This window comes from Alosa sapidissima, chromosome 14, assembly GCF_018492685.1.
Source record: "Alosa sapidissima isolate fAloSap1 chromosome 14, fAloSap1.pri, whole genome shotgun sequence".
Classification (NCBI taxonomy): domain Eukaryota; kingdom Metazoa; phylum Chordata; class Actinopteri; order Clupeiformes; family Clupeidae; genus Alosa; species Alosa sapidissima.
This window is the reverse complement of record NC_055970.1, coordinates 35,826,357-35,853,108: the sequence shown is the minus strand read 5'-3', so window position 1 is coordinate 35,853,108 and position 26,752 is coordinate 35,826,357. Positions and strand designations below refer to the sequence as shown.

At 39.3% G+C, this 26,752-nt stretch overlaps 1 protein-coding gene across 4 annotated transcripts in view; it reads left to right on the top strand.

Moving 5' to 3' along the window:
• vps13c (vacuolar protein sorting 13 homolog C) overlaps positions 1-26,752 on the top strand; it is a 392,379-nt gene that overhangs the window by 12,193 nt on the left and 353,434 nt on the right. For 3 of the 4 annotated variants that reach the window (XM_042061414.1, XM_042061415.1, XM_042061412.1), the window contains exons 2-5: positions 10,597-10,640; positions 11,057-11,099; positions 21,417-21,512; positions 25,299-25,400. In XM_042061414.1, coding sequence (XP_041917348.1) covers positions 10,597-10,640; positions 11,057-11,099; positions 21,417-21,512; positions 25,299-25,400 — 285 coding nt within the window. Of the gene's footprint in view, positions 1-10,596; positions 10,641-11,056; positions 11,100-21,416; positions 21,513-25,298; positions 25,401-25,526; positions 25,590-26,752 lie in introns of all 4 variants that reach the window. The other variant, XM_042061413.1, reaches the window with a different exon arrangement.

The window sequence follows — 26,752 nt, the reverse complement described above, 5'->3', positions numbered from 1 at the left end:
TGCATTGTTTATTGACACTTTTGTAGGCTACTTTTGTATTGTTTACTGGACCAAATAAAAGTCCTCTTCTTTTTCACACCAACCTCTGCGTCATCCTTTGCTTAAAATAGACCACCAGTCACTGTTACCCTTTAAACCTGTGAGAGGAGGAAAAGGGCGCACACGGGTAGGCCCGAAACATTAGGAATGTTCTTTCTATCCATAATCATAAGTCTTTCTTCAGTGAATTAGCAAGATACCATCAGAAGCCAACAATCATAAAACACCTGTGCACGCGCTCTCTCTCTCCTGCGCATGAAGCTGTCTGCGTGTTGTAGGCTAGATTTGCGTGAGTTCTTTCTATCTGCTTTACTTTTGCGACTTGCGACCACCTAGGCCATGGCTCTTCAATTGGCGGCCAGCCATTTGTACTGGCACTTTAAAAAAAATGTAATCTCTAGCAAGCGCTGAGCTGTTCTCCACTCTTGCATCTCTCGCTCGCTTTAGTCCTGCAGCCACTGCACCTCAGCCGATTGCACAAGTTAGACTACATTACAATCAGGGGTGAAAGTAAGCCGGTACTGGCCGGTACGGAGTACCACTAAAATATTTGGAGAGGGTACGCCGTACCGGAAAGAAAACTATACTGTCTCTGAAAAATATAGCACTTTCAGCATGACAACACAACTGCTAACGTCAAATTACCAGAAGCAACACGTTTCCCCCAAAATATATTTCATATACATCGTTCTGAACTGTATCTGAATTGTGTCTAAACCTCCCGTGCAGCTGGACAGACAACGAGCAAGCTATAGCGCACGTACAGTAGCCTACAGTAATTGCTCCAACGTGCACTGATATCCAAAGTGTTTTAGCAGACGGACGTTTCTTGGAAAGTCTCCCAAATAAAAAAAAAACATACAGGCTAAAGAAAAATATGTTGATGTTTCAATAGCCTATTCTGGTTTTATGTGTGCAGTGTTTCGCTGGAGAGACAGGAGACAGACAGTGCGTGTACGGCTTAACCAGATCTTGCGCAGCAATAATGAAAGTGTTTTAGCGGACAGAAGTATGTTGCAGTCTCCCAAATAAAAAGGCATGACTCAAAGAAACGTGTTTTCATGATATACAGTAGCCTATATAAAAAAAAACTGATTGGAAGTGGGAGCGAGCAGAGTAACTAGGTTAAATAAATAAATAAATGTTGAAATTAAGTGTTTGCAATTTATTCATAATCAAAAACAGATGCAGGTGGGTTAAAGAGTGATACTAGAGTGATAAGAAGTCCTAGTGAATGCTTGATAAGTAGACTATAATACAGTAAATAAACAAATAAATAAATAATAAATAATTAGGCTAAGTGAAATTTTCGGCGCGCGCTCTGGGCGCGCATTATAACTCTATATCATAGTACCACCAAGAAATAAAAACTACTTTCACCCCTGGTGTCCAGTGAATCCCGTTTGCAGCCGTAGAAGAAAAGCAGGACGAATGAAACATTCCGGTTTTGTCCGAGTGTAACGATGATAGACAGACATCATTTGGACAAAATATAGAGCATATTATCCTCCGTTGCTCAGCCAAATGCCTTCCTGTTACGTCCTGTTATCACGGAGTTACAGGCGATAAATGTTTTTTGATGGTCACAAGTTTACTTCATTAGCGGTTTATTTTTTTGATTATTAAAGAGTGTTTTTCATTTAAAGGTTTGACTTCAGGCTTATTCAGTAGAGCATGTAGTGCTCTCCCCAATCCCAGACGTTCACATTGCAAGTTTGTTTGTAATGGATGCAACAGCGAGATGGGCTACACGCTTCACCATGATGGCAATGAATTGAACAGACATGAACCAAGACATATAGCCCAGCAGCATCTAAAATAACACATACTTAAAGTACAATTCATGATGCGTTGTCAAATATTGAAGTTGTGGGAAGTTTACATAATTTAAGCTGTAGGATGCTTAATTCGTCCCCTATGCTGTTTCATTTGTCCCAGCCAGGAGGGACGAATGAAATAAAACTCACGTTCGACTTCTCCTTAAATAACTCTTGACCGGTTTTGTTCAGAGCTATACATGCAACTGTATTTGACAAAGCACAGATGTATGTTGCTAGTGACAAAATATTAACTTTCAGTGTTTTACGATGTCTTTGTAAATTACGTTTAAATTAAAAGTGCTTCATTCGTCCCGGTTCTCCCCTATGCTCTGGCTCATAGGCGCCGATACCGTGGGTGCTCTGTCGCTCCGTTGCTTAAAATCAAACATCGCAGTTGATGTTAAATTCAGCATCTCTCATAATGTGATTGGCTATGTTGCTGTCAATCCCCTACTCCATATCCTAACAACCAATGAGGGCGTCTCTCGTATGAAAATTCCTCATAGTACCTGGTGCCTCATAGAACGTCTATAACATAGCCTAGGTCAGGGCTATTCAATTAGTTTGTAATGGGGGCCAGTTCATGAAAAGCATCACAACTGAGGGGCCAGAGAAATGTGGCTTGAAATATGAGTCACATTAACAGCTGTAGATACAATGAACAGCAGCAATATGGGTGTTCAAATGTTGTATTTTGTACATGCATAACAACATCATTAGCCAGTTGGTGACTAATATCCGAAATCTGTGATAATAACAGTAATGGAATATGTGCTTTGCGCACATTCAAGATTTCCAGTGAGTACAAACATTCAAACACTGTTCAGGTGAAATAATGTGTAATCAGTCGCATATGTAGCTCTTCTGACTTATAGGCCTACTTGTTACATTTGACGTTCCCACCATTTAAATGAGATGACCGTACCTCTAGATTTTCTTTAGCAGTGGGGGCAGGCCAGTCATAATAGCCTAATAATAATAACACGGGGGTCCGGGGGTGTGTCCCCCGGGATTTCTTTTTCTTTCTGGTTGCTAATCACACTATTTTAACATGTTTTGAGAGGGACAGGCCCATCTTTTTTCTGACGCACGTCACGTTACCCCATGCATTAAACCAAAGCCACGATTTCCAAGAGGCATTTAGACAGGCTCATTTCTGACTTCACTAGACTATTATTGCATTTGTTTATGTTGTAAGACGTGAAGAAATGAAGGACATAGCCTGGGCTACGCACAAATTCATCATTCACTAAATGGAGTTAACCAAATATTTCTTTATTAGGGCAGGGAAGGCATATTTCTGGCTATTAAATTATTTCTAAACTAGTCACCCTGACTAGTTTAGAAATAGACACCCTGAGACACCCTGCTCACAAGAGCCATCTGCCGATTGTTTGGGTTGTTGCAGCGTCACTGGAGAAATACAAATTAAAGTCGTGTGATCCCGCGTGATGTCACGCGCTGACCTCGAGGGAAGCTGGCCAATTTGAAGTAATGCCCACTGTAACACTTCAGAACATTTTATGTAGTCTCCAAAAAACAGCAATAAACATTTGAATTTAAGTCATTATTGAATTTTAAAATCATCAAAACTGGTCAAAAAAGAATAAAAAGTATGTTAACAAACTTTATTAATTTGTTTTAATAGCTTCTTAAGGAGGTATTGTCCTATCGTGTGACATCTTTGTCCTATGGTGTGACATGCCAAAGTGTCACCAAATGACATTTCCCGTCACACCAAAGGACCTTTAACCTTTTGTGGCAGTTAATAACCATGCTAATACTAGCTGAACTGTCATTAGCAAAGCACAGGCCTTAATTTGGGGCAGGCTTGTGTTCGAGGCAGGCCTTTATTTCTTACGTCCGTTTTTATTGTGAGACAAGCGTTTCGTTTGGAGCGGCATACTGGTAGTAGGGTTGCAAAATTCCGGGAATTTTCAAAGTTGGAAACTTTCCATGGGAATTAACTGGGGATATACAGAAATTAACGGGAATTAATGGGAATAAACTGGGAATTTTTAATATGACAAGTTAGTCTATAACAGGGAACTTAAATGTAGTGGACAAAACCCCATCTTGTAGCATAATTTTAGTTAAAACAACCTGATTTAATGCAATTTCAGTCAAATTTCTACCCTGCACATACAGTACGCCAATCACATGCACACAGCAATCAGCATAGGCTACTAGACATAAAGGAAACCTATGATGCGTTCATGTGCATGGGGAAAATAAATTCCCAGTGAAAATGTCAATTCATGTGGGAATAACTGGTGTGAAACTGGGGGAAGTTTGCAAACGGAGTTGCCCAGTTATGGGCTTGCTCACTTTTGTCCTCATTAGGGTTGCAAAGGGGCGGAAAATTTCCGGTAAATTTCCGGAAACTTTTCGGAAACTTACCATGGGAAGTTAAGTTGGGGAATTTTGGAAATATCCCAAATTGGAAACTTTAATGGAATTAAAGGAAATTATGTGAATTAATGGGAATTTACGGGAATTAACTGGGAATTTTGGGTAATTCATACAAACTGTTTCATATACAAACATTAACATTTTGTTTCGTAATAAGCAATATGACTTGTATGTTGGTATTTTCGCTTAGCTTAGCATACAAAGCTAGCTAGCATGCTAGCGGGAATCCCATTCTCTGCCTATGGTTTACTAGCATGCTAAACTAGCAACACTGAACTGCCCAAGATACACCACACCACTCAACAACAAAATCCGATTGGTTGGAACATTTTTTCCCCATGCATATGAACGCACCATAGGTTTCCTTTATTTCTAGCAGCCTATGCCGATAGCTGTGTGCATGTGATTGACATATGTGCAGGGTAGAAATTTGACTGAAATTTTATTAAATCAGGTTGTTTTAACTAATATTAGACTGCAAGATGGGGTTTTGTCCACTTCATTTAAGTTCCCTGTTATAGACTAACTTGCCATATTAAAAATTCCCAGTTTATTCCCATTAATTCCTGTTTATTCCTGTTAATTCCCATATATTCCCGTTAATTCCCATGGAAAGTTTCCAACTTTGAAAATTCCCGGAATTTTGCAACCCTAGTCCTCATTCAAATGGGTGTACGTCATTTTGCATAAACTGTAATGGGACGATTAATCTGTCTGATTAAGCTTGACAATTTATATATAATTTACATAATTTATAAGGTTTGGTTGGGGTGGTATGTTGTCATTATATTTTTATTTGTTTTACCAGTTTCTGGGATTCTAACTGAACAAACTGATTGTCAGTCAATGTTCCAACCAATTGGATTTTGTTGTTGAGTGGCGTGGTGTATCTTGGGCAGTTCAGTGGTTTCAGTGTTGCTATCTTAGCACGCTAGTAAACCATAGGCAGATAATGGGATTCCCGCTAGCATGTTAGCTATCTTTGTATGCTAAGCTAAGCGAAAATAAGAACAAACAAATCATATTGCTTATTACGAAACAAAATGTTAATGTCTGTATATGAAACAGTGGGAATTACCAAAAATTCCCAGTTAATTCCCGTAAATTCCCATTAATTCCCATAATTTCCTTTAATTCCATGAAAGTTTCCAATTTGGAATATTTCCAAAATTCCCCAGCTTAACTTCCCATGGAAAGTTTCCGGTAAGTTTCCGGAAATGTTCCGCCCCTTTGCAACCCTAACTGGTAGGCTATCAAAATCAGAAGATTTTCGGTTTGGTTTGGGATTTAATTTACTTTTGGTCTGTTTGATTATATTGCTAAATGTTGGGACTAATGGGCACTGAAATCTGGGGGTATTTGATGGTTCACTATGTAGTTGAAAGAGTGTCAGGATTTCCACCCGCTGTGTATTCCGAGACAAGGCAGACAAGGTCGTTTTCACTTATTCATTGAACATTTAAGTTAAAGTTGAAGTTCAAGTAGTTTTATTGTCATGTACTTCTAAAATTAATTATAAGTAATGAAATTCTTAAGCTCAAGAGCCAGCTCAATTTAAAAGAATAAATTGAAAGCAGTAATTAAGAAGGTGTAATTTGTGTGTGTGTGTGTGTGTGTGGGGGGGGGGTGATGAAAAGGGTAATGATGAAATGGTGTGTATTTGTGTGGGGAGGGGGTATGTTGTGTGTCTGTGTGGGGGTTCTGAGGTTTGAGGTTGATTAGCTATAGGGAAGAGAATTACAGTTCAGCATCCTGGTGGCTTGTGGAAGGAAGCCATCTCTGTATCTGCTCGTACAAGTCTGCATACTCTTGTACCTTCTACCAGATGGTAGGAGTGTGAAGACACTGTGGCTGGGATAACTGGGGTCAGCGAGGATTCGCTTGGTCTTTCTCCTGCACCGCTGGCTGTAAAGATCCTGGATAGTTGGTAACTCAGTCCTTGTGATGCGTTGCGTTGACCTGACCACCCTTTGCAGAGCTTTGCGATCATGAGCGGTGCTGTTACCATACCATGCTGTAATGTTGCCGTCAGGATGCTCTCAATGGTACAGCAGTAGAAGTTGGTCAGTATTTTACCGTCCATACCAAACTTCCTTAGCTGCTGAAGAAAGAAGTCGCTGTCTTGCTGACTTTGTGACCATACCTATATGGTGTGACTAGCTCAGACCCTCACTGATGTCAATTCCAAGGAATCTGAAGCAGGTGACTCTCTCTACTGCTGTGGCTCCATCTTTAGGGTGTGTGCTCTTCCTGCAGTCTCCTGTAGTCCACAATCAACTCCTTGGTTTTGCTGACGTTGAGCAGCAGGTTGTTGTCTTGGCACCAGGATGTCAGGGTTGCCACCTCTGCTCTGTAAGCAGACTCATCATCACCCGTGATACAGCCGATTATGGTAGTGTCATCAGCAAACTTAATGATGGTGTTTGAGGTGTGAGTTGCCATACAGTCATGAGTATACAACGAGTACAGCAGGGGGCTTAACACACATCCCTGCGGTGCACCAGCTGCTGAGTGTTAGAGTGGAGGAGATGATGTTACCCAGCTGTACCGCCTGTGTCCTGTCAGTCAGGAAGTCAAGGATCCAACTGCATAGAGAGGAACTGATGTGCAGGTCTCTCAATTTCATGATCAGCTTGGATGGAACTATGGTGTTAAAAGCAGAGCTGTAGTCGATGAAGAGCATCCGTACATAGGTCTTTTTTCTTATCTAGGTGAGAGAGAGCAGTGTTCAAAGCAAATGCTATGGCATCGTCTGTGGACCTGTTTGGCCTATAGGCAAACTGGAGTGGATCTAATGTAGAAGACAGGGAGGATGTAATATTATGATCTTTAACTAACCGCTCAAAACACTTCATAACAACAGAGGTTAGGGCAACAGGTCGGTAATCATTAAGGCAGCTCATTGTTGATTTCTTAGGGGCTGGAATGATGATGGACCTCTTGAAACATGCGGGGATAACAGGTTGATGTAGGGAGAGATTAAAGATGTCCATAAAGACCTCACCCAGTTCGGATGCGCAAGCCTTGAGAATAGGGCTGCACGATATTAGGAAAACATGCAATATGCGATAACATTATTGAGTACTGCGATAACAATATAACTTGCGATATTTAAATATTTAATGTTTTTCTCCATTCTACTTGCTGCAAGCATAGACTGTAGGTTTGGGGGGGGGGGGAGAATGTATAATTACAGAAATAAATGTATAATTTTCTCTACGTAAACAATATAAAATATTATGTAGCCTAGGTTATATATGGCCTGATGAAAGTGGACAGCTAAGAGACCTCAGGCTATTGAAGTTGTGTGGAAGATCCAAGAAAATCCTCGTAAAAGCTAAAAGACAGCCAATCTGAACACTTGTGCACCAACCAGCGGAATATTCCACATGGCCAGCCTTTGCTGGGCCTAGCAAAAAAGCTACTTAAGCTATATCACGGCGGTCTTAAGTAGCCCAGTCTGTAACCTCATATGCTGCGCATCCCACGTTATTAGGCTACTGGCATGCCGACTAAGAGTGCAGCGGAAAGTGAAAGTAAGGGGCTGCGATTGCACAGTCCAACAAAGTAGGCTAAACAACTTTTACAAATAACGAATCCTGATTACCTCTCTGTTGCTGTCTGGGGCTTTTGCTAAATGCAAATCATGAAATACAAAGATATCTTTGAAAGAAAGAAAGAAAGACAGATATCTTCTGATCCTATAACGATAACGAAAGAAATTGTTTATTCTAACACGGTGGAGAAGGACGCATTTGGACGCACGTCATCCTAATAAAACCAAAATATATTTCGATATAACAGACATGCTTTTCCTTTTAGTCACCAATTCCTCTTCACCCAAGTGTAGCCTACTGTACCTCGCTCGACTCACTATCTTCAGCCATCACGACATTAGCTCCCGCCTCAACACCTAAAACACCACACACCTAAACTGGTAGGGGACGGGCTTCTAGTAGAGCATGAAGACATCGGTTTGGTAAAATATGTTGACATTCAGAATGTGAATACACCATAGACTGTATGGAATGCGCACGGCACAGAAAATGTATCGAAATTTATCGAACATTAAGTAATATTTGCGGTATGTCCACCGCAAGCGTTGATATCGCGATAATGATAGATTTTAGATATATCGTGCAGCCCTACTTTAGAACACTACCTGGGATGTTGTCAGGTCCTGAAGATGTATGTGTATTCACCCTTCTAAATGATTTACACACATCTCTTCCAGATAACTGAAATGGGCAGCAATCTTGCTCTAACAGAGACTCTGACCTGATGTCATTTTCAAAACGGGCATAGAAGGAGTTCAGGGGCCTCATTACAGAAAGAATCCTAACTGCTCATCCTAACTTAAGTTAGGATAGGATTTCAGAGTTAGGAAGTTTCTGTAATGAGGCCCCAGCTCCTCTGCAAGAGAAGCAGACACCTCTGCTCTGACGGTCCTTCCTCTGTAGTCTGTAATTGTCCTTAGTCCACTCCACGTGTCTCTGGTGTTAGAGCCGGTGTAGTGTGACTCCACCTTTTCCCTGTAGGCCTACTGTCTCTTGGCACTTTGGTTTTCTCAGTTCATAACGTGCTTTACTGTACTCACTTGGATTGCCAGAATGGAAGGCAGCTGTCCGAGCTCCGAGTGCTGAACATACCTCTCCGTTCACCCATGGCTTCTGGTTAGGAAAAGTTTGTACGGTCACCCTCGGTATAATGTCATCAATGCATTTGCATATATAGCCCGTTACATACTCAGTGTAATCGTTGATGTTATCAGCAGCCGTCCGGAAAACTCCCCAGACTGTTGTGTGGAAACAGTCACGCATCTGATTGATCCGTCCAGCGCTGTACTGAGCGAATCGCAGGTCGCTCACATTTCAGCTTCTGTCTATAGGCGGGCAGTAACAAGACTGAAGAGTGATCCGAATTACCAAAGGCTGGGAGAGGGCATGCTTTGTAGGCATGGCTGTATGGAGTGTATGCATTATCCAGGTTGTTATCACCTCGAGCTGGAAAACTCACATGTTGATTTCGGTAGAACTTTCTTCAGGTTGGCTTTATTGAAGTCGCCGGCCACGATGAATGCGGCCTCCAGATGCAGAGTTTCATGCCGATCAATAATTTCATACAGGTCGTCCAGCGCCCGTGTGGTGTTAGCATGTGGTAGGATGTAAACAGCGATGAAAAAGACTGCTGAGAATTCCCCGGGTAGATCGAAAGGCCAGCATTTGACCATGAGATGTTCGAGGTCAGGAGAGCACCCTGTCGATGTCGTTTGTACATCCACACACCAGCATTTGTTAACCAGAATGCACACACCACCTCCTCTGTTCTTGCCCGACTCCGTTGTTCTATCCTGCAGATGGATGGAGTCCCTCCGGCAGAATGACAGAGTCTGTAATCGAGGAGTCCAACCACGTCTCCGTAAAAAAAAAGACATTGCAGTTCTTGATATCACGTTGAAACACCAGTCTGGCTTTAAAATCATCCAGCTTGTTATCCAGTGATTGGACGTTGTCTTTTCCTCAATATGACCAATATTAACGGTAATGGTAAACCGAGGACAATGGCAACATTTTAGAGTGTCCCAGCCATAGTCCAGACCTCAATCCGTAAAAAAAAGTGAGCACAAAGACAGAGTGATGGCAAATAATCGCTCTTCACTCAAAACCCAGATTGCTGTTAAAAAGGTGCAGTCTAGAATCATTGTGGAGACATGGAGAGGCTTGGTAGGTATTATAAGAACCATTTTGAGAGTTGTTAATGCAAATAAAGATATTTCCATTGATTATTTAAAAAGGGTATGAATAATTTTGGACACGGCATTTTTCATAAAAAATGCTAAAAAAGATCAAGACTATTATTTTTTGATTCCATGTTTCTACCATATTGTCTTACAACCTTTTGGCATTGGCAGTGTCATTTTCAGTCAGAACAAACATATTGGTCAAGAGAATGAATAATTCAAGGGTATGAATAATTTTGTTCTTAACTGTATATCTGCCGCCCATAAAACGAATTTATACCGTTAGCCTGTTAGCCTATGTAAGCTAATTTAGTTTAACGTCCGGCTTTAGCTAACGTCATACCATATTAACCAAAGATTCTAAAGTGCTTCGCTCATTTTTAAAAGATGCATTTAATTCAGTCATCAGTTCATTCAGTTTATTAAGTCATGTTTTGTGAGACAGCTCTCTATGTAGGGAAGGAGGCAGCAGGCAGCTGTCTTCCGTTTCAAACAGACCCTCTATTGCTGACTCATGGTGAAACTGATTCCCACAAAATGTTTCATACAATATAAGGTAATTATACTTTTAACCTTTATTTTCAGGCAATGTTGTCCTTGAGAACCTGAGAGTGAAAGAAAATGCTTTGGTGAGTCTACTATCACTTTACCTTCATGATTAATGTCAAGCATAAACCAAACACTAGTGTTTTACTGGTAAGCTATCTTTAAAGGTGTTACAACTTTTTGAGCAATGTTGCTGAGCAACCATATAACCGGTTTAATGGGTTCTGAATGGATGTTCACGATAATTTGTCTACTGATAATTAAATTTCTCCAGAAAAAAAGGTTGCCCAATATGAATGGGAATATGCCGAAACAACAATACAGGAACATTGCCCAGCAAAAAGTCACCCTTTGTGTCATCAGATTTGCAGCCTATTTGTCTGTAATTTGTATTTGTTCTAGAATTTTCAGGAGGGCCATGTACTGTAGCCAGCATGCATGAAACATTTTTTGAACAACTGAAAAACATTGGTATTTTTTTTCTTTGTTCTCTTCCTAGAGTGAGTTGGATGTACCATTTAGAGTGAAGGCAGGGCAGATTGGTGAGTATCATGAGTCATTTTCTATGTCCCCAAAACATTATGGGTGATATTTGAAATGATGGGCAAAGTGCAATGTCACTCACTGAGCAAAGTGTCTGAACTAAAGCTACTGAGCTGTCCCGACAACATACCTGCAAACTAGTCGCTTTTTCAGTGAAAATCCGTAGATCCGAAGAGTTTTTTTTTCCGGAGGTGGGGATTGGGGGGGTCAATTTGTGAGACTATATTGATCTATTTCATGCGAGAGTGATAGAGAGAGAAAGTGATAAGACAGACAATGACAGGCATGATTGGCCACTCTTTGTGCTATTTTTGCAGATCAGTTGTTTCTGAAGGCGGGCTATATCTCTCTCACTTTCTGTTATGCATAGCCTGCTTGCAGCAGCGATATGACTGAGGAAAAGAAGAAAATGTTGGCTAACAAACGCCCCATGCTACACTAAAGTGTATCTCTCTGACTATAGACTCGCTGAAGGACTTGCTGAGGTGCGCTTAGTGTAAACTTGTAAAAATTCACATTCCCGCAGCTGCCCGTTTTGAATTCCTTTGCAAAAAATACCAAAATGAATCTGCACTGAGTGTGATTGTGAATTTACCTCAGCCTCATAGTTTAATGTTGTCTTGGAAAGTTATTGCTTGTTCACAAGTTTCAGTTAGCATTATATTTTCCATGTGTCGCAGATGGTTAGACGTTTTCAGGGAGCGTAGACCTTTCCAAGGCCAAATGTAGCTATTTGTAACGTATCTGGAAGTGGACCTATCAAAATATTTTGAGTTGTTTAGTGATTCTTTGTAACATACACCAATCCGCCACAAACTCTATGGGTGCTGCCATCTTGCCTTTCGCCATTACTGCGTGCCTGCGGAGTGTGACGGTGTGACGCTTGCCTGTGCCTTCTAATGATTTTTCAATGAAAGCATCCTGTCATAGAATATCTAATAGGAGATCCTGCTCATGAAAAAAATGTCAGGTGAAAGGGAACATTAGGTAGATGATGTCAGGCAGTGGCCAAAACTTACCGATGAAGGTAATTTATTGACAACATAATGTATTAAGACGTGTATTAATTAATGACAACAATAAAACCGAATGCTGTCCTTACTAGCTGTGTTGCTAATATGTTCACAAGCTTCAGAAGTTGCAAATAACTATTACGGTGTGTTTCCACACAACGAAATTTCGCGTCGCTCTCATTGAGGTTGAATGGAGACGAAATTCGCCCTAGTTGGGCGAAATGAAAGCGAATCGCCGAGGCAGGCGAAACAAAGTTGGCCCAAGTTTAACTTTATTTAAATGAGGACCATTCAAGAACCAATCAGGTCCGCGTCTTTGTGTTTGGAGGCGGGAGTTACAAAAAAGTCTGACCAAGATGGCGGAGACTATCGATACCTGAGCTGTAACACAAACATTTGTATGTGATTAAAATGTTTCTACACGAACATTGGCACTTGTATCAACACAAATTGTGGTTTATATGCCACACGAACTTAGTCAGAGCACATACACCACTAAATAGACCACTATATATGTTAGTTTAAGCACTCGATCTTTTTAGCTAGCTGACAGGCGAAATGCTAGTATTTTAGGACATTGGATTGCATTGTAAACCTAGCTAGACAGCTAGGCTACATGCTGCAACACAGGTATGAAATATATTATGTCTTATTGACCTTGTTGTTTCTATGAACATGAATTGTTGTTTATAGGCAACATCAACTTAGTCGAGGCATAAAGACCCCTGGATATCTTCATGAAGTACTTAAACGTTTGAATTAGCTGATTAGCCTAATTAGCTCGCTTGCCACCACTGGCTAGACACTGCAGTCAAAAGGTTAGCGGTTTCGCCGTCACGCCCCCGAGGCGAAATTTCGCTGGCCGAAAATAGCGAGGTGTTTCGCTGTGTGGAAACACACCGTTAGCCACGACCACTGTAGCAGTAAAATACATGTTCTTACGGGTATTCCGGATTATTTTATTAATAGTATGTATTTCATCCACTTTTAACACACATCTTGGTCCTCCACCAGGAACTCTGTGTAATCCGTAAGGCTGTAAACATGGGCAGTCAATGTGCAACAAAGGTTTGTGAATTTCACAAACGGTTTAATTCTAGGTCTGTATATTTGTACTGTTAAAACAGCCGACCACACAACACGCTTTTTCCGGCATCACTGAACATCATAGGTACTAAATGAAAATTAAGAAAAAGAAGAAGATTTCGCATCTACAGCTAACGTTTGCTACAGCCGCCTACGGGACCAACACATTACTTCGCTACTCCCTTAGCAGCAAGGCAACGCAGTAATGGCGGCGCTGCTTTACTTCCGTGTTTCGCCGGATTTGTGTATAGATCATAATTCTTGATTGCATTGCATGTAAATGCAATGGACTATTATCGCTGTTCTTCTTATTGCATTGCATGTAAATGCAATGGATTATTATCGCTGTTCTTCTTATTACAGTGCATGAAAATGCACTGTACTGTTCTTCCAAATCTTTTTACAGTGCATGAAAATGCACTGTACTGTTATTCCAAGGCATTTTATTATTATTACAGTGCATGAAAATGCACTGTACTGTTATTCCAAGGCTTTTTACAGTGCATGAAAATGCACTGTACTGTTCTTCCTAGGCTTCTTATTACAGTGCATGAAAATGCACTGTACTGTTCTTCCTAGGCTTCTTCTTCTTATTACAGTGCATGAAAATGCACTGTACTGTTCTTCCTAGGCTTCTCCTTATTACAGTGCATGAAAATGCACTGTACTGTTCTTCCTAGGCTTCTTATTACAGTGCATGAAAATGCACTGTACTGTTCTTCCTAGGCTTCTTCTTATTACAGTGCATGAAAATGCACTGTACTGTTATTCCAAGGCTTTTTACAGTGCATGAAAATGCACTGTACTGTTCTTCCAAGGCTTTTTACAGTGCATGAAAATGCACTGTACTGTTATTCCAAGGCTTTTTACAGTGCATGAAAATGCACTGTACTGTTCTTCCTAGGCTTCTTCTTATTCTTCTTCTTCTTCTTCTTCTAACGCACTTAATGCAGCTTCAACCGTTTAACGTAGAAACTTCATTCAAACTATGTTACGTAGGTCTTACTTAGGACATGGGTGCTATGTATTTTTCAGCTTTGTAACTTTTATACTTTTTAAACTATTAATTAAAAACTACTCAAAATTTCCCCATTGACTTAACATTGGGCCTTTATGACATCACAGCAATTAGAATCCTATGGCAGGTGTTCGGGCCACCTGGACCAACTGCCAGTCTCAGGCTTTAAGCATACAAACTGGCCCTATTAAGACTACACATCCTGTTCAACTGCTTCCTCTGCCAAAAACTGTTTCAAAATAAAAGTCCTCACTATAATATTTTACTGTTAAACAATTTAACCCTTTAAACTACTGAACTTTTTAACTGTTCAGCCATTGTAACTGTTACTTATCATCAACTATGACTCCTACCCACTGTAGCTAGTTAGCATGGTTAGCATAGTTAGCATGCTAGCATGTTAGCATGCTAACATGTTAGCATTTTTTAGCAAAACTGTTAAAAATGATTAGCTAAGTTAGCTAAGTAACGTGGTTAGCATAGTTAGCATGCTAGCATGTTAGCATGCTAGTTAGCCTTTTTAGCAAAACTGCTAAAAACGATTAGCTAAGTTAACTAAGTAACGTGGTTAGCATAGTTAGCATGCTAGCATGCTAGTTAGCATTTTTAGCAAAACTGCTAAAACGATTAGCTAAGTCAGCTAAGTAACGTGGTTAACATAGTTAGCATGCTAGCATGTTAGCATGCTAATTAGCCTTTTTAGCAAAACTGCTAAAAACGATTAGCTAAGTTAACTAAGTAACGTGGTTAGCATAGTTAGCATGCTAGCGCTAGCATGTTAGCATGCTAGTTAGCATTTTTAGCAAAACTGCTAAAAATGATTAGCTAAGTTAGCTAAGTAACATGGTTAGCATTCTACCATGCTAGTTAGCATAGTAACTTTGTTAACATTATTATCTTTGTTAACATAGTTAGCATAACTGCTAGCAAACATTAGAGCCATTCCAACTGTCAGTTATCGTCAACTATCTACCTAAATAATTTAACCATTTAAACTATCCACCTATTTAACTGTTCAGTCATTCCAACTATATTAAACCTCATCTACTTAGCAACCAATATAGTTTGTTTTTATTCTGTATGATATTTTACATCATATTTTTGCATTTTCATGCACTGTATTTCCTTCAGGAAATGCTTTTCTAGTTCTTCTTCTTCTTATTCTTCTTCTTCTAACGCAGTTAATGCAGCTTAAACCGTTTAACGTAGAAACTTCATTCAAACTATGTTACGTAGGTCTTACTTAGGACATGTGGGCTTTGTATTTTTCAACTTTGTACTTTTATACTTTTTAAACTATTAATTAAAAACTGTTCAAAATTTCCCCATAGACTTAACATGGGCTGATGACATCACAATAGAGCCGTTAAGCAATTAGAATCCTATGGCAGGTGTTCGGGCCACCTGGACCAACTGCCAGTCTCAGGCTTTAAGCATACAAACTGGCCCTATTAAGACTACACATCCTGTTCAACTGCTTCCTCTGCCAAAAACTGTTTCAAAATAAAAGTCCTCACTACAATATTTCACTGTTAAACAATTTAACCCTTTAAACTACTGAACTTTTTAACTGTTCAGCCATTGTAACTGTTACTTGTCATCAACTATGACTCCTACCCACTGTAGCTAGTTAGCTAAGTTAGCTAAGTAACATGGTTAGCATAGTTAGCATGCTAGTTAGCATTTTTAGCAAAACTGCAAAAAATGATTAGCTAAGTTAGCTAAGTCACATGGTTAGCATAGTTAGCATGCTAACATGCTAGTTAGCATTTTTAGCAAAACTGCTTAAAATGATTAGCTAAGTTAGCTAAGTCACATGGTTAGCATAGTTAGCATGTTAGCATGCTAGTTAGCATTTTTAGCAAAACTGCTTAAAATGATTAGCTAAGTTAGCTAAGTCATATGGTTAGCATAGTTAGCATGCTAGCATGTTAGCATGCTAGTTAGCATTTTTAGCAAAACTGCTTAAAATGATTAGCTAAGTTAGCTAAGTCATATGGTTAGCATAGTTAGCATGCTAGCATGTTAGCATGCTAGTTAGCATTTTTAGCAAAACTGCTTAAAATGATTAGCTAAGTTAGCTAAGTCACATGGTTAGCATGCTAGCATGTTAGCATGCTAGTTAGCATTTTTAGCAAAACTGCTTAAAATGATTAGCTAAGTTAGCTAAGTCACATGGTTAGCATAGTTAACATGCTAGCATTTTAGCATGTTAGTTAGCATAGTAACTTGGTTAACATTATTATCTTTGTTAACATAGTTAGCATAACTGCTAGCAAACATTAGAGCCATTCCAAGTGTCAGTTATTGTCAACTATCTACCTAAATAATTTAACCATTTAAACTATCCACCTATTTAACTGTTCAGTCATTCCAACTATATTAAACCTCATCTACTTAGCAACCAATATAGTTTGTTTTTACTCTGTATGATATTTTACATCATATTTTTGCATTTTCATGCACTGTATTTCCTTCAGGAAATGCTTTTCTAGTTCTTCTTCTTATTCTTCTTCTTCTAACGCAGTTAATGCAGCTTAAACCGTTTAACGTAGAAACTTCATTCAAACTATGTTACGTAGGTCTTACTTAGGACATGTGGGCTTTGTATTTTTCAACTTTGTAACTTTTATACTTTTTAAACTATTAATTAAAAACTAGTCAAAATTTCCCCATAGACTTAACATGGGCTGATGACATCACAATAGAGCCGTTAAGCAATTAGAATCCTATGGCAGGTGTTCGGGCCACCTGGACCAACTGCCAGTCTCAGGCTTTAAGCATACAAACTGGCCCTATTAAGACTACACATCCTGTTCAACTGCTTCCTCTGCCAAAAACTGTTTCAAAATAAAAGTCCTCACTACAATATTTCACTGTTAAACAATTTAACTTTTTAACTGTTCAGCCATTGTAACTGTTACTTATTATCAACTATGACTCCTACCCACTGTAGCTAGTTAGCATGGTTAACCTAGTTACTCTGCTCGCTCCCACTTCCAATCAATTTTTTTTATATAGGCTACTGTATATCATGAAACACGTTTCTTTGAGTCATGCCTTTTTATTTGGGAGACTGCAACATACTTCTGTCCGCTAAAACACTTTCATTATTGCTGCGCAAGATCTGGTTAAGCCGTACACGCACTGTCTGTCTCCTGTCTCTCCAGCGAAACACTGCACACATAAAACCAGAATAGGCTATTGAAACCTCAACATATTTTTCTTTAGCCTGTATGTTTTTTTTATTTGGGAGACTTTCCAAGAAACGTCCGTCTGCTAAAACACTTTGGATACCAGTGCACGTTGGTGCAATTACTGTAGGCTACTGTACGCGCGCTATAGCTTGCTCGTTGTCTGTCCAGCTGCACGGGAGGTTTAGACACAATTCAGATACAGTTCAGAACGATGTATATGAAATATATTTTGGGGAAACGTGTTGCTTCTGGTAATTTGACGTTAGCAGTTGTGTTGTCATGCTGAAAGTGCTATATTTTTCAGAGACAGTATAGTTTTCTTTCCGGTACGGCGTACCCTCTCCAAATATTTTAGTGGTTCTCCGTACCGGCCAGTACCAGTTTACTTTCACCCCTGCCCCCGCAACACTAGAGCATAGACATAGGGTTGCGCGTAGGATAACCCTTTTCCTGGACCAGTTACCTGGTTTGGAGGCCAGACTACTGTTAGTAGGCCTAAGACAAGACAAGACAGTATGCAAGGTTTATGTGGTTTTTTTTAAGTTTGCATATTTGTGTTAGACATATTGAAGGCAGACTCTGAATGTTAAATCCAGCCAGTTATTCAGCTATACACTGCAAAAAGTAAAACCTAACCAAGTTCTATATAACGCATACTGTAGGCGCAATGTCAAATTCAGTAGCCTAATATGAGACACATTCTTGCCTCTGGGATACTCACTCCTTGAGACTAGATTGAACTGTTGTGCATAACAAACAACAAACTGTGTGTATACAGCGTTCACTTAAGAAATTCACATTAAGAAATAGGGGTGTCACGATTTCGATTTTATATCGAAATCGATCGAAATTACATTTCAATCTCGAACTTGAACGATACAACTACACCCCCAATGTCACGTCCAACATGTATGCCAAGACGCACAAACGCACACACATGTGCTGAACTGCGGTGTCAATACTCATCTAATTTTAGGCTGCAGCCAGTTAAAATATACACATCAACTTACCAAAATCGAAGCCCCTCTTGCTACTCTGAAATCACCCGTGTGGAAGTATTTTGTCGCTCATTCACATCAATTAACACTAACTTAGCCTACTCAACTTAGCAAGTGAAAAGATGATCTAGTTAAGTTACAGTCCAAAATTACTTAGGCTTATAATGCATATTGATAAGTACGTATTCCATGATCACTAACATTGGGTCTCTTTGGAGTGTGCTGAAATAATGAAATTATCATTCTGTGTTGTTTTATTTCACTCTGTTCATGTCTCTGTTTAGCCTAATGTTTGTTCTGTTTACATTACAACCTCGCGGTTTTGAAATAAAAAGCGGTTTCAAAATAAAAGCCCCCCGAAACAGAAAAGAAAAAGGTCAATAACATATAAGGAATGCTTTAATAGAAATATAAAAAAAAAGATTGAAAATTGAATCTAATCGTGACTTTAAAATTGAAAATTTAATTGAATCGAGGATTTGGAGAATCGTGACACCCCTATTAAGAAATTATACCATGACTGCTGCTCTGGCATAATATGCTAGAGCAGCAGTCTTGGTATAATTTCTTAATTTCTTAATAGGATTCATCAACGTATCAGGAGGCAAATGCCAAGTGGAATTTTGGTTTTGTAGATAAGGAAATGGCAGTGACCGAAAAAACTGGTTGGTCAAATTTGGCATTTGCCTCCTGATATGATGATGAATGCTAGAAAATCTTTCTGAATCAATCACTCCACCCACATCAACATAATATATCGCTAATGGACAATTGCACTTTGCATGAAATGGTCTCATCTGCCACACGAAAAACGGTGCTGTGTCTATTTCATTTTTAAAAGGTAGTTGAAACTTAGCTTCAATCAGAAGCTAAATCATCTTTGACAATCCCAGAAAAAGTTGAGGATTTAAATAAAGGAAAATAACTGTTATTTTCACAGGAAATCTCTTGGTCCCCCCTCTGCATTCACTCATAGTAATATCAAAAAGACTAGATGGGTAAGATGCGGTCACCGATGTTCATCCTTCCATCGCCTGACACTTTGTTGAATCCATATTGTTTAGGAGCTAACATTTAGCGAGTCACTATAGCAAGTAGCTGACTGGTGGGGAGACCGCTAGCAAGCTACCCTCCCTTAGCTGATGTTCGAAAACACAGATAATGCCAAACAAAACGTTCTCCCCTACACAGAAAAAAACCTGATGTATTTGGGCTACACAGTTTATTATGAAGCTCTTGTTAGGTCATGGGCAACTGAAAAATGATTGCAAGCTCTTTAATGGAGGGACGGGGATTGGCCAGAGTGTTGCGTCAATCATATTCAACTGCAGCTAGTGTGATATTCTGCCCAATCAGTTACTGCTTCACGGGTGGGACTTATCTGCCATAAGGATCAATTCACAGTAATTCACAGTAATTCTCTGTTCCACCGTTGTACATTTTTTTGGTTTCTCTCTACACTTGAAATGTACCCTGAGTTATAGAATGACCCGTATATGCTTGAGCCACTGTTGAATGCCATTTGCCTGAGGAAGACCCAGTAGGGTTGAAATGTTGCAGTACAATAAATTTATGGGAGAAGTGCGGGCACCTCATTCTTTGAAGTTGTATCCAGCCCCTTTTGCCCTGCACCTCACTGGTGGGGATGTGCACACTACTGCTCTAAGTTACAGGAGTGCACATGATGGAAGATATGAAAGGCCTGCTTGTGTTTATATAATGTTTTAGTTATCACCCTGTCCAGGGCATCCTGATTCTGGTGAAGATATACATTTCAGCTGTTGGTCTCTTTAGCTTTGTGACAAGAATACAGGAGTATTTTTTGTTGTGTGTTCTTTTGGTTTGAGTTTTGGTCTGAGAAACAAGTTCTCCACTCATGTGAGTTGGCACTTTTCTCTTTCACAGCACCACCATTCACTACATTAGCCTTAGTGCTATCCTTGCCATAAAAAGAACTTGAGAGATCTTTGAAACAGTAACATTGAACAAATTGCAACACCATTATGCTGTCAGAATACACAATTGTTGTTCTGTTGCACAAATTGCATTATAGTCTGAACATATTTGAAGGTTGAAGGTGGAGATAAATATAGCTAAGGCATATTGGGTACCAATAGGGCCTTCGTCACACGTATCATATTTGATATTTTAGGCCCTTCAAAGCAGACAACTTATGCTGTGATGACCACATATCACACTCTTGACATTTTCTCAGTCACCTTAAGTTAGACACTGGGAGTGGTTTTCCTACAGTTTTTCAACAGTTGAAGAGAAGAGAAATATTCTAGATGACTATCTCTTTACAACTGGTTATGATGATGCCAATAATGTGCAAAGCAAACATTTTCTGAAATGTTCTGAAGAGCACAGTGAATTCAAGTGTGGTACTATCATAGGGTGCACAAAGCAAGGTACATAAAGACATGGTTTGGTGAGTTTCATTTGGAAGAACTTGACTGGCCAGCTCAGAGACCTCAACCTCATTGAACACCTTTGGGATAAACTACTGTAATGGAGATTGTGAGTTAGGCCTTCTCGTCCAACAGTGCCTAATCTCACAAATTCACTTCTGGATGAATGGGTGAATAATCCTAGAGACACTCTTCCCAGAAGAGTGGAAGCTGTTATAACTATCCTATGCTTATATAATTACAATGGGAAAGTTCCTGTAGGTGTAATGGTCAGGTACCCAATACATCCGTCCATATAGTGTTTTTGGGGCAGTTATCGTATCAGCAAAATCTCTAATTTCCACAGGGGTGCCCAAACTGTTGCATACAACTTTCTAGTGATTTTGAATGAATGAATGTCTTTATCGTCATTGCATTTGATTACAATGAAATTGTAATTACAAAATTGGAAATTGGAAAATACTGTTTACTTTTACTGTTTGAAAATGCAAAGCGCCTCCAGAGTTAGGCTAAATGGGTTAGGGGGGGATCATCAGTGAGTTAAGCTGTGTTTTGGGGTAAGTGCTGAAGTTCCTGTCCCTTTTATTTTCCAGGAAAGCTAAGTTTGAAGATTCCTTGGAAGAACCTGTATAATGAAGCAGTGGTGGCGACATTAGAAGATGTCTATGTCCTTGTGGTACCTGGAGCGAGTGAGTAATGTTTCATTTTTCAATATTCAAGAATCGTTTTTTATAAAAAAATCATCATTATACCATCAAAATCATATTACTGGTATTTTTTGTGACTATAAACCTCAAACTGGTCCCTAAGTACAGATTGGCAACTTGCATGACAACTTCTGGTGTCTGTGAGTATGATGGGTTGAATGTGAGGCAATGCCATTTAAAGCTCTCCAAGTGCTCTATTGAATAGAAAAGCACTATGCAGTCTATTTACCATTTTACATTTTTCTAATAACCTCTCTTTTAGATAGGCAGTTAGATCACTCACTTGGTCCACAAAAGCATTTTTGCTAAGGCTAACGTTTGCAAATGTTTGAACACATGCTGGGCACACTACTTTGTTAACTTTGAACAGACATTGCTTGAGAAAGTTTCCTTCTGCAAATTAGTGCACTGATTTTGTGATTTCTTCTGCCACAATGAAACTGGCTTTTACTGCAGTATCACTTTGTGACTTTGCTTTTGTGAGTGTAATGTGACCTGTTGTGACACAAGACACTTTTTTAGCTTTGCTGCCTTTGCTGCATATCAAGTTTCCCTTATTTGTCATACTTTTTTATCTCATAATGTGTCGTAATGCCTCCTAATGTTATAATCTTTAATCATGGCCACATCAGACCCACAAATAAGACAGACAGGCGTGTCTGCTTGACTGCACATATTTCTTGAAAAGTTTTTTCAAGAAAGTTTTTTTTCTTCTGGATTTTTGTTTTCTTCAGTAAATTTGTGTCAATGATTCCTGGGACACTGAAAGACTGGGCTGCACGAAACTTGGTGGGCATGTAGCCCCACAAGAATGAAACCGAACCATTGTTTTTTGTTTTGAAAAACATCCCAAAAGAATACTTTTCTAACCCCACAATTGAAATGGACATGGTGCCATTGGAATTGAATGCTTCTTTTTTATGCCAATCTCAGGCCATGTCCCTGGGTCAAAAATAAATCCGCAAAAGCTAAATACTTTGACCAGATGTGCCCTTATAAAGGTTTAGCTGAGCTGTGCATGTTTAGAAAAGAGTGATCCATGATCAGTATCCAAGATGACCAAGTGATCCATTTTGAGATGGAGTGAACATTTCAACCACCAATATACCATCCACAATGTGGAGAATAGCTATAGAAATGTATTAGTTTTGGGTGTTTTTCAGACAATTGGACCTGGTGAACTTCTCAAAGTAAACGGTAACACCAAAACAAGGGACAAATTGAGAATTTTGGAGGAGAAGATCAGGAGGTCTGCCGAAATACCTGCCCCAATAGGCGGCATTGGACCATTAAACCACACAATGATCCAAAACATACAGCTAAACAAGGCAAGAAATGGTTAACCGAGAACAATACCAACATTTTAGAGTGGCCCAGCCATAGTCCAGACCTCAATCCGTCAAAAAAGTGAGCACAAGGACAGAGGGATGGCAAATAATCGCACTTGACTCAAAACCCAGATTGCTGTTAAAAAGGTGCAGTCTAGAATCATTGTGGAGACATGGAGAGGCTTGGTTGGTAGGTATTATAAGAACCATTTTGAGAGCTGTGAATGTAAATAAAGATGTTTCCATTGATTATTTAAAAAGGGTATGAATAATTTTGGACACGCCATTTTTCATAAAAATGTTAAAGATCAAGACGATTATTTTTTGATTCCATGTTTCTACCACATTGTCTTACAACCTTTTGACGTGGTAGTGTCATTTTCAGTCAGAACAAACATATTGATAAAGAGAAAATCAACATTGAATCAATATTTGCCAGGGGTATGAATAATTTTGTTCCTAACTGTGTGTGTGTGTGTGTGTGTGTGTGTGTGTGTGTGTGTGTGTATATATAAATAAATATAAATATGTGTTTATATATGTATTTTATATGTTTTATAAAATATATAAAAGAGTGAACAAGAAGTGCCCTATCTATCTATCTATCTATCTATCTATCATCTTCTTGTCTTACTATTTTTTATTATTATTATTATTTGCCTTTTGTATCTTTTTATTGTTCTTGTTTTGATATCTTGATTATTGTTGTATGTTTTGTAAACTCAGGGCATTGCTGTAAAAAAACTTGATGCTTAATAAATTTCTCCCTGAATGATGATAATCTGCCTGAAACACAAATATAGCACCCATTGGGATCCACTGTTGTTTTGGAGTACTTTGAATGGGATTGCTTTATGAATTTTAATGGAAGCCCGTCTGGACTTAATTTGGTGTGCTCTAAAGCTGTATGATTTCTTGCAGAATGGCTATCTTTGTGCTCATGCTATGCAAATGGTTAAGCACTTTGTTACCTTTAACAGGTGAGTTTAAGCCATTCCAGCTCACAACGGAGAGATTACTTCCCTTGGTCAAAGAGCATATAGATGAGCCATAAAAAAAGATGATAAGCTTTATTTGTATAATAAGCTTTATTTGTATAGCACCTTTCATACACAGAATGCAGCTCAAAATTACATTTGGAGTATGTAACACAATAATAAAGAAGTGTCAGTCATTATCAGTCATTCCTCTTCATTGCTGTGTCATAATACTATTGAAAAAGGGGTAGGGGGCAGCATTGAAGACATAAAATATGTGATAGATGGAGACCATGCATATCATCAGGGGAAAAAGTAGCAGTTTTGATAAAGATACAGAGAGATAGTTACAAACAACATACAATCACAGCCAATGCTACAAACCCAGCACCTCCCCCAAGCAGCTTCCCAAACAAGCTGCATCAGGTAACACTTTTGTATCTTCCAGAGCCTCTAGAAGCAACGTCTCGTGACAACAATAACATGTCACAATATGAAGACACCGCATTGTTAACACATCATGCTAAGCTAGTGTGCAGCTAAGCTAGAGTGCAGTGTAGGGCTATGGCACCAAGTAAGCACCAAGTGGATTACTTGGATAGCGAACACTGTGGTACGTGGTATTTATCAAACTTTCACTTCATGGGGTAGTCTGCGCCTTTCTCCACCCCCTACCGCAGTTTACGAACGTCCACAACTGAACGGTGTAGCCTACATACAAGCGCAGTTGAATGAAGTTAACTGATGACAACATTAAAAACAATCAAACATTTAGCGATCATGAAATAATACAATACATGATAAGATGTCAACAAGCAGGGAAATAATGAAGATAAGTAGTTCTACTCAAACCACTTGTCCAAGTAGGAAAGTTTAAGTTGATGACGTGAAAGTAAGACATTCGAAAGGCCAACGAAAGTTAAGGTTGCTTTTGATATAGTACAAGACGCAAGACTGATACTCTAAATAGCGATTCTGTTGTCTTTGAAAGGTTCTCTTATTGAGGCATTTAACCACAATTTGAATTAACACCTGCTTTTACAAGGCGGAAATATTTACACTTGCGCTTTTAAGGGCAGTTTTTGTACATACCACGGAGTACATAATTAGGTGCTCTTTACGCTTTCCCTCCCATTTCTTTATGGTAAACTCCCACTTTCCCCTTGACCCTCCCATGAATGCATATGCATGACACGGAAAAACGCAATTTTCAACTCCCGCGACAGGCAGTCTGCGCTTTTTCCTCAGTGCGGCCTGTTTGTACATACCTCGCCATGATTTTACGCACACATTGTGAAACAAATACGACTGAAGTGGGCGCAAAAGCGTTAGTACATCTGGCCCAGAATGTCAAAAATTATTCCAAACATTGACTATCACTGTGACCTATGCCCACCTAATTGCCTAAATCCTGTTAATCACCACTGGATGTATTATATTTTTATTTGTTTATTGTGCTCTAGCAATAAAGTATGATGCTGAGAAGGAAGAACGCTATCTACAGGAGGCTAAGCAGAAAGAACTGCAGCGCATTGATGATGCTCTTCAAACTGCAGCACAAAGAGGTGACAAGCAAACACACACTGTTTTCTATTCTAATGAATAGCTAATACTATCTTCTTCCTTGTTATGTTTCCTCTGTCCCTTACCATTTGCATTCTGTTATCCCTCAATTATGCTGCGGGATGCAGTCTCTCCGCAGGAAGAGCTCTTGCTTAATTTGGAAAGTTATGTATGCAAAGATTCCCACAGGGGTAGGTTATTGGTGAATGTTATGCTGTATATCACTTGTTCTCATGTCTTCTTCATGTCAAGCAATGATGTACCGATGTAACCCAGTGTCTCCCCTATATTCATTTAATAGTGGCCCACCATCTAAGCGGAAATATGAGCATAATTGTTGAAATTGTAATTTATATACTATTGTCAACAAAGTTAATGTATGAAAAAACAATCTTGTTCAATAATAAGCTTAAGATTTCATGGCTTAATGGTAAAGGCCTGTAGGTGGCAAAGACAATAGGGGAGACTGGGGACAGTTCTAAAATCTTTTTCTTGTCACCTTTCATTTTGACACTACACACAAAAAGTTAGGGATATCTGGCTTTCAGGTGAAATTAAATGTTTCAGAAAGTACTGAAAAATTTAACTGTTGGCTTATGTGGTCATCTTGTGGCTAATGTATTTTGTTAGCTGTCTTTTGCGGTCATGTTGACACTTGCAAAAAATCTATTTGGTATTGATTTTAGTATGAAGAGACCTAGCGCTCTCTCGAAAGATCATTTTGACTTAATTTAACCCATAGGATTCCAGGCATTTTTTGTGTTTGTTTATTTATTTATTTTTAAATTACAGTGGCCCAGACGGCTCAACGAAATACAAAGGCCACAACACTTGCAAGTGTTCACAACATGACCACAAAAGACGGCTAACAAAATACTTTAGCCACAACACAAGTAAAAGCCACAACACATGTAAGTGTGACAATACAACGGATATGAACCCACAATGAAAATTGGCCATGGCCGTCATTGCTCCTTTTGCTGGCTGTGCTGCCCCTTTGAAAATAGGAGGTTCACAGGCCACTGTGGCATTGGTGCCCCCTTCTTTCAATATTCTGCTTTGCGTCCAACTAATAGCGTTTTTATTTAGGATATGGCCTGTCAAAATAATCTTATCATGCACAGCGCAAATTAATTTAGTCTTTTACGCAGTGGAGAAAATGACCGCACACGGCAAGAAAGAAAGTGCATCCAAATTCACTCATTCTTCTCTGTTGAACTACTCGCGAAGTAGCCTACTCATCACACAGACATAACGATTTGCGAGAAAAGTAACTTTACCATATTTTCCGGACTATAAGTCGCATCAGTTGTCACCCTACTAAACTCTAGCTCTGCATCCCGGTGACATCCAA